Source organism: Petaurus breviceps, unplaced genomic scaffold, assembly GCF_028583685.1.
Source record: "Petaurus breviceps papuanus isolate PSGF00001 unplaced genomic scaffold, PetGlider_PUasm1.0 208, whole genome shotgun sequence".
NCBI lineage: Eukaryota > Metazoa > Chordata > Mammalia > Diprotodontia > Petauridae > Petaurus > Petaurus breviceps.
The window spans coordinates 7,477,902-7,486,966 of record NW_027185852.1 but is presented as its reverse complement, the minus strand read 5'-3'; the positions used below and the strand labels follow the sequence as shown (position 1 = coordinate 7,486,966).

Below are 9,065 nucleotides of genomic sequence, written 5' to 3'. Positions count from 1 at the left end.
TCTACAAGAGATGCTGCAGAGGTGAAATCTACAAGAGATGCTGCAGAAATCTGCAAGAGATGTGGAGGTGAAACTGACAGGCCTTGCAGCATATATGGAGGGTGAGAGTGAGGATTCTGATTTAGAGCCTGAGGTACTGAGAGGATGACTCCTCACCGTCATTTCATGTATCTAATCAGGTACCAGACCTTGAAGTTTTTACCTTCACAACATCTCTCTGACCATGCCACACCCGGAACTCTTGTGTCTTCTTATTGCTTCTGGAATAAAATATAAACTCCTGTTTGGTTTTTAAAGCTCTTCACAAACTAGCCCCTCCCTGTCTTCTCAACCTCCTTGGACATTCCTCTCCTTCTCCACTCTAAGCATTCCTGGTTCGTTCACTTGCTCCTCAGATGACCTGGATTCTAGGCTTGCTGCCATTTTGGTTGGCCTCCTCTGGCTGGATTCCGGTTTATCCGTGTTCTTCCTAAGCTGTGGTGTCTAGAACCGAACCTGAGACTTCAGAAGTGGGGCAGAAAAGGAACTATTGCAAGGGCAGCACAAAGAGACTATGCCTCCTTTTTCCTCTGGCTATTCACTTAACAAATCAAACCTAAATTAAGTGACTTTTTATTTGTGTGGGGCCTGTGATTAGTTGGGGTTTTTTTGCTACTCTTTGTGACTGTTAATAGTGTGAGTGTGACTGGGTGAAGACCCTCATCCCTACTCTTAATGCTTAAAAGAAGAGGTTATTCTGGATCCTTTTCACAGGCTCATGCATTTAGAGCTAGAAGGGCCCTTAGAGACCATTACATCCCCCTCATTTTATAGGGGAGGAAACTGAGACTGAGACTCCGGCTGACCCAGTTAGTGTGTGTAGGCATCCAACTCAGGTCATTCTCACTTCAAATACACCGGCTTATTCACTGCCCTGCACTGCCTCCTTGTCACTGCCCTCTGCCAGTCCCAAGCTTTCCTTTGAAATCTGGAGAAGATTCACACCGCCTGCATCCTCGGGTCTGCTGAGCCCTGCCTGGGACAGGGTTATCACATGTAAAGTTCAGCTCTGTAATGAGTGAGGAAGGCAAGCAGGATCCAGCCATCCGTCCGGCAGAAGTGGGCAAAGGACTCTGGGTACTTGCAGGAGAAAAAAGCCAAAGCTTCCCTCCCACGGTTGCTTCCTTTTTTAGCCTCTGCGGCCCGAACCACCCCTCTGAGCTTGGTGGCCGGATGAAACAGCCTCATCCCCCAGGCCTCAGGAGCTAACTCGCTGACCACACATAGGCCAGGGACAGGCTCCGGGGAGCTGGTCGCTGGGTCGGACATCAAAGGGCAGCGGAAAGAACAGTTAAGCAGGCTTCTGGAAAAGGGAGGGCTGGGGGAAGGCTGGCTGCACAAGCCTGGGCATGTTTGTTACCAGGCCAAGACCCGTCTCCTGATAGAAGTGTAGCTGACATCTGGACGGGGCAGCTCCTTGTCCTGATGTGAGGATTTCAGACCATATCCCTAATCTCTCAGAAATCAGTGCTTGACACCGGTGACCCAGACCTCCCCTATTCTCTGCTCTGGTGGCAAAACATTTAATATTGTTTTTATAAGAGACCTTCTCCAACATCCCCATTCAAGAAAAAAAAAGAGACAAATATATGAATGTTTCTGTGAAATTCAATAAACCTTTTTTATATCAAGGATATGACTTTTTGGGGGAGGAAGGGGGTGCATCCAGACCAGTGATTTCACCATTGCAAAGTTCTCCAAGTGAGGACAGGTAGGGAGCTCTTCCATAACGTAGCCTTAGAACAGGGATTCTTAACCTTGATTATATGGGGGTTCAGAGAGAGAATTTGGGGGGCAGGGGCTGTGAGCTTGGATAGGGAAAACTATCTTTGATTTACTTTGTAATCCTATGGCTTGAATTTTCTGCACTTAAAGACATGATTCTGAAGAGGGGGTCACAGGCTTCATCAGCCTCACAGCCAGAGGGGTATAAAACACAAAGTTTCTAAAGCCAGGTCTTAGGGAGAAGCCTGAGACAAAGGGTTCAATGATTTGCACAGGTTCAAAGGCAGAACTTGAATTCAGATCTTCCTGCCTTTGAAATCAGCTATCTATTCACTACTCCAGGCTGCTATCTAGGTCCCTGTTAGTACAAGGTGGAGCAGTGGATAGAGCTCTGGGCTTGTAATCAGGAAGACTCATCTGCCTGATTTCAAAGCCATCCTCAGATACGCACGCACTAGCTGTGTGACCCTGGGCAAGTCATTTAACCCTGTTTGCCTTAGTTTCCTCATCTGTAAAATGAGCTGGAGAAGGAAAAGGGCAAACCACTCCAGTATCTTTGCCAAGAAAACCTCAAATGAAGTTACGAAGAGTCAGACATGACTGAAAAATTATTGAACAGAATGAACATTTGGCATATTTGATTTGTCAAGGGTGCTCTCCAATGTAGGAGATTTCTGTTACAGCATTAGTGGTACTAGATTAGGTAGTAGGGAAAGTCAATCAGCTAATAAGCATTTATTAACCACTTACTGTTTTCTGGGCACTACACTAAGATACCATAAAAAGAGAAAAGCATGACTCCTGCCCTCAAGGAACTCCCAGTCTAAAGGGGAAGACAACATGCAAACAGCTTTAAACATACAAAACAGATACAGACAGAGTAGAGGTTAGAGTCTGATGGTGTGAGAAAGCAGGGTGGGGAGGAGAGGTCAAGGCAGGACCTGCGACTTCATTCCTACTGGGAACTCCACAATAAGACATCCCTCTGCTAATGCAAGCCTGTGTGCTTTCTACAGCTTATAGTTTTAAAGAGGTTTTTTTTTTTTTTAAAGTTTTCCTTTTTTTTCTGGTAGATCTACATGCTTGTTATTTGGAAAAAAAGTAAACTTTAATTAAAAACTGTTAACCCAAACATTACGGTCCTAGAGAGTTGTGTGGGGCACCTGAAGGTTATACCACTTGACCAGGATTATTCAGCCAGGATATGTTGGTCATGGGACTTGAACCCTTGGTCAGGGCCTCCTCATTCCAAGACTGGCCGGCCCTCTCGGTCCTTCATGGAGTCTATCTGCCGTCTCTCCAAAATGATAAGTAGCAGCACTTTTTGTGGAAGCAAAAATCTGGACACCAAGTGGGTGTCCATTGGCTGGAGAGGGCATGGATAAACTGGGGCCCAGGAATGTGGTTTCTGCCCCGAAGAGACCAGCAGGACGAGTTCAGATGAATGTGGGAAGACTTCGGAGGGCTGATGCTTGACCGCAGAACCATTAGAGCTGTCACGGTTGTTCAGTTGTTTTCAGCTGTGGCCGACTCTTCATGAACCTTGGGGATTTTCTTGGCAGAAATGCTGGAGTGGTTTGCCATTTTCTTCTCCAGCTCATTTTACAGATGAGGAAACTGAGGCAAACGGGGTTAAATGAGTTGCCCCGGGTCACACGGGCTGGGGGGTGCATATGAGGCAGAACCCACACACAGATCTTACTGACTCTACCCTCCACTCGCCCACTCTAGCCACTGTGCCACTAGTAGCCTCAACAGTTGTTAGAAACTGACAGATGTGGAGTCAGGAGGCCCTGAGTTCAAATCCTGACCATACATTTTCTAGATACATGACTGTAGGCAAGTCATTTAATCTTTCTCAACATCAGTTTCATCATTTGTAAAACAAGGCAGTCTTGGGCTCTAAATCCCTTCTGTCATAGACTTTGGTCTATGAGACTATGAGCTTGGGGAAGGGGAAGAATACTATGGTCTAAGCAAGAATAAAAAACACCACAGGTCAATGACTTTTCAGACCCAAAGGCCATTTAATACCATAAACTCTACTCGAGTAGTTTAGCAAAAATAAAAAAATATCTACACCATACGAGACTGGTTAGTACTGGATGGATACACACGGTTTGGTTTGAAAGCGGCAACACTGCTCGTGTCTGTGGATTTCCTCCACGATGTGTCCCACTACACTAGGCTATAGCCAACGAGGGCCGTGGACTTACTGACGACATAAATACTAACTGAACAGGCTACGAGGCTATAAACAAAAAAACAGACATGGTCGTGGTCTAGGGGTAAAAGGCCTATGAAATCAGCCTAGTACGGAGTTCAAAGGATATTAAACATCATCCTATCACCTAGAACAGAAACAAGGTTCAGACATCCCCTTGGCATAGTTCCCATCTAGTCCAGACCATTCCCTAGCAAGAACGGCCCCCACACGTGAGGCTGCCTACCCACCCACTACACACGTGACGAGTCATTCACGGTCCTAGAGCCTTCCTGCCCCCCACCCCCCAGCTACCATGCGAAGGAAAGTTTACAAGTGTTCGTGCCACCATGCCCAGAGACCCTGCGTGAGGAAAAGCGCCAGGCTGCTTTGCCAAGCCGTCCCTCTCCGATGCGCTCCCTGCCCGTGTCGCAGGAGTCTCCCGTCTGTCCTGAGCTGGGCTCGGAGCGCCTACTCTTGAGCCTCTTTTCGAGTCAGCTTGTAGATTTCAGTGGGTCCGTCCACGTGCGTGATGGTGGTGGTGAGTTGCAGCTCTTCTGTGCTGTGAATGCCCAGGTCCCCTGAAACACAGGTCTGTGGGTTAGACTCAGGGTGAGACAGGCAACAATAACAATCAGACGTGATCGCTCCGGCGCTCAAGTAAAACCTCGTCAGATACGTGTATTCTAAAAAATGATCCTTTGTCCCAAGGAACCTACAGAAAGAGTAATAACTTTACTCATCAAAAAAGAAAAAGGCGGCATTTTGTAGATGTTTTCAGAGCTCGTGGCTGACACGTTCAAAGGTTACAGAAAGACCCTGGAACCAAAGGCCCCATATCACAAAGTGATATCTCAGCCTGACAGCGTTCACACATCACTGGATCACCCAACACAGCCAACATCCGATGGCCTCCAGATGGAGCCTATGACGTGGTTAAGATTCAGACCAAGGGCCAATGGCCCTGCACAGGTGACTGCCACGTGGATGCAACCAACCACGTGTCAGGAGAGAAATGTCAAACACAGGGATGACTTATGGGGATTTGGGTACTATAATGGTGATGGAAGACGAGGGCCCTGATACCAGAAATTAGAGAGGTCATCTTTGAGGAAATGGTCAGTGGCTTGGTTGTCGTCCTTCAGTCTCAAAGAGGATTAAAATGACATCACTATGTCAGCGTCAAAGTAAAGCATATCTGACTATGGCTGATCAGATCAATATGGGCTCGGAAGACTCTACCAAAGGTCAAGCACAAATAGCCCCCATAAACATTTGGGGTAGAAATGTCTCTAAATTTGTGCATCTCACCTCTCTCTTGAGCTACACTTCAAGATGCACAAAATGAACACTTTCTGAATACTTACAAAGACAATCTAGTAGTCCAAATGATATGTTAGAAGCTCCTTAGTCTTCATAAATTACTGTCCAGTACCAGAATGCTTAACAGTGTTTCTTATGTTAAAGGCACTGGGCCCAATTCAAGTCCACACAGTTTAGGAAGAGAATAAAGCATCAGGGACAATCTACTGCTCCCTCCACTCTTTTCTGAGCTCCATTCCGAATCTACTGTCAACTTCAAGAAAGCACTAACATCTGTGGTGATGTGTCACTTGTTCTTTGTCCTTTATTCTCAAAGAGGACCATTGGAGTCACGAGAGGAATGCTTATGCTTGTGCATGAGCTGGATTTAAGTGAGGCAGAGTTGTTCAAAGCTATCAGCCTCACTCTCCCCCAGAGTCACTGAAGTCCAGGGGCAGGACAAAAGTCCAGACAAGCCCTGGGGGGAAAGAACTGGTGACTCGCAGAAGCCATCATCACATTTGAGAACTTTCCCTCAGTAGCAAAGAGCTCAAAGGCACCCCTCGTTTATCAGTTGCCCCCAAAACATGGTTTGAGCCATTGCTAGCTATTTCCCAAGTAAGCAAGGGTCAGGCTAAATGACCACTGAGATCCCTTGCAATTGTGCAATGTTGGGATAGTCTCAGTATGGTATGGTAGCCATAGAAACTCAGAAAATCTTCTAGCATAGTGTGAAGGGATTGTTGTTGAAAGGAAGTCCCCGCATCAACCAAATCCCTGGCCTCAGAGGCATTGCCCCGCTGGGGTACAGATAATGGTGGCAGATGCTTCCCTATATTTTCCTACAGAAGTTGTGTAGAATTATTCAAAGCATTATGCCTATGAATTGAGTCCAGACCCTGTATAATGAATGACTTCTAAGATCTCTATGAGGTTTTATTTTGTCTCTGGCCGAAGCTCCTCCCCACTCCCCACCACAGAGACAGGGGTTTCTGTAATTTGACTGGAGTTCAATGGGGGCAATGATTTGAGACCAAGCTCTAGCAGAGTCAATAAGCATTTTTAAGTACCCGCTTTGGACTGATCACAGTGCTAAGAACTGGTGATAAAAAGACAAGATCCCAGAGGATACAGAGGGAAAGGATGTTATCAGTGCACATTCCCACCTCATCCTGTGCTTTATGCATTATCTTCCCCTATCAAGAGGTAAGCAACTTGAGGGTGGCTGTTGAGTCATTTTTCAATATGATCTGACTCTTCATGAGTTTGGGGTTTTCTTAGCAAAGATACTAGTTTGCTGTTTCCTTCTCTAGTTCACTTTACATATGAGGAAACTGAGGTAAACAGGGTGAAGTGACTTGCTTAGGGCCACACAGTTAGTAAGTGTCTGAGACTGGATTCAAACTCAGGTCTTCCTGATTCTAGGCTCAGAATTCTATCTACTGTGCCACCTTGCTGCCTAGATACTTAACAGCCATGTGATCCTAGACAAATCACTTTATCTGTCTGCTTCACTTTCTTCATCTGCAAAATGGAGATAACAATAGCATCTACCTTGCAGAACTGTTGTAAGGATGAAATGAGGTAATATTTGTAAAGCACTTTGCAAACCCAAAGTGCTACATAAATGCTAGCTATGGTTATTAATGTGGTAAAGGCTTGACCTACCTACCTTTTTTTTTTTTTGCTTTTTGGAGGGGGGAGGGCAGGGTAATTGAGGTTAATTGCCCAAAGTCACAAGGCTAGAAAGTGTTAAGTGTCTGAGGCCAGATTTGAACTCAGGTCCTCCTGACTGCAGGGCTGGTGCTCTATTTACTGTGCCACCTAGCTCTTCCAACCTACCTATTTTTTTATTTAGTGCCTACTGTGTTACAGGACTCTGCTATGAAGGGCTGATGAGAGGGAAGACAATGGTCATCTTACATTTATATGGTGCATTGAAGTGTCTTAAATATGCGATCTCATTTGAGCTTAACAATAAACCCTATGGGGCAGGTGCCATTATTATGATGCCCATTTTACAGAGGAGAAAGTAAGCCAGACCTCTGTTCACAGCGGCTGCATGACCAGCCCCAAAAGCCAGGTGTAGAGGGCTCCACTTGGCTGCACCGAGACCCACATCTTCCTCTAACATGGGAGAGACAAATGGTTTCAGGGAGGTATCACTGGAGCAGGCTGACTTCTTCCTTCAGTCAGTGCAGGCTGGCTTCCACTGGGTCAGAGGTTTTATCAATGACCCTTTGGGGAAGCTGGCCAAGCCTCTGGAAGAAGCCCTTCTCTGAATCATGTTTTTAAATAATTAAAGGAAATGCAACTTTTCTGTCAGACATTAGTGAAAAGAAAAATGCTATTTCTCTCCCCTACCCCAAGATCATGGACCTGATGAAATCTGTCCAAGGACCCCTTGAGGATCTGTGGGCCCTTGGTCAAGCACTCCCTCACCCACACAGAGCCAGCATTCCCATCAAGAGAGTCTCATGTCAGAGAGAGTGCTGGACATGGAGGGAGAAAGAGCTGGGTGCTAACCCTCCCACAGCCACGTACTGGCTGTGTGACCCTGGATAAGTCACTTAACCCTTAAGAGCCTCAGTTTCCTCATCTGAACAGTGGGGGATAATAATAGCATCCAGCCCTCAGAGCTGTGAGGATTCTATGAAATAATGTATGTCGATCACCCGGCAAACCTTAAGGTACTATGGAGCTATCAGGTGATGTCAGGGAGCGAGGGATTTCACGTCTTGGCTCAGAAGAGAAAGAAAAACAAACTCAGGCCAACTTCAGGAGAAAGGCAGAGTAAAGAGACCAAAGACAAAGGGGAAACATGGAGGAAGAGGAAGAGGAGGAAGAGAGGGAGGAGAGGAGGAAGAGAGGGGAAAAGGGGAGGTGGGGTGGCTCTTGGTGGTTGGAGAGGAGAAAAAGAAGGGGAGGAAGAAGAGTGGAGAGGAGAGAAGGAAGAGAGGGGAAAAGGGGAGGTGAGGTGGCTCTTGGTGGTCAGCCAGAGCATTTGCAGATCAAGTGTGCCCACTGACAGTTTATTATTAATCTCCTTGCCCGATCCCCTGAGCCAAAGCTCTTTCCAAGGCTTTGCATAAATACCGATAATCCCTGGGCCCTTTGCATGGTCTGGTGGGAGAGGAAGAAAGTGAGCAGGCGGGAAGCCAGTGATAAGAAACTGTGGAAGCGTCGGGGGGTAGCGGGGGTGGCAGGCCTGGCCCTGCAGCGGGGGCTGAGCGCAGAGTGGGAGACAGGGCGTAGAGAACATCCGCCCAAGCCTATCACCATCCAGCTTCTCATTAAATGGAAGAGCTCGGGTAAATCTGATCTCCCTTCCATTTGTTTTCCGCCTGAGCCGCTAAAGGTCGGCCAGCTCTGTCTATAAGGGGACGTTCTGGGCTGCCTGGCAAAGCTCATTTCATGTCTGGTTTGTCTGAGTCTGGGGAGAAGCAGATGTTTAAGAAGCAGGCTTCCTGGTGGGGAAGGGCCTCCAGAGCTTGGAAGGGCTTCGGAATCTCAGGGGTCACAGATACTTTGCAGGGGGGTGGCTGCAGCATAGCTCTTGAGCTGGAAGGGGCCTCAGAGGCCATCGAGGCTGGCCCTTTCATCTGACAGGTAAGGAAACTGAGGCCCAGGAGGCTTGGGCTTGCTCCAGGTGACCCGAGTAGCAGCTGGTTGAGGGTTTTCCTGAGTATGAGTCTAATCCTCTATTCACTAACTACTGGACCTCTCCATGCCTCAGTTTCCATATCTGTAAAGTGGGGATAACAAGAGTGTGCGTGCCTCGTAGGGCTGGCCTGAG

The 9,065-nt window shown here is 47.2% G+C and overlaps 1 protein-coding gene across 1 annotated transcript in view; it reads right to left on the bottom strand.

Annotated features, from left to right (window-relative positions):
- Positions 1–3,767: 3,767 nt before the first annotated feature.
- Positions 3,768–9,065, bottom strand: part of WLS (Wnt ligand secretion mediator) — a 129,115-nt gene continuing 123,817 nt past the window's right edge. Inside the window, exon 12 of the mRNA XM_069093373.1 lies at positions 3,768–4,548. Coding sequence (XP_068949474.1) covers positions 4,439–4,548 — 110 coding nt within the window. The 3' untranslated portion in view covers positions 3,768–4,438. The remainder of the gene's footprint in view (positions 4,549–9,065) is intronic.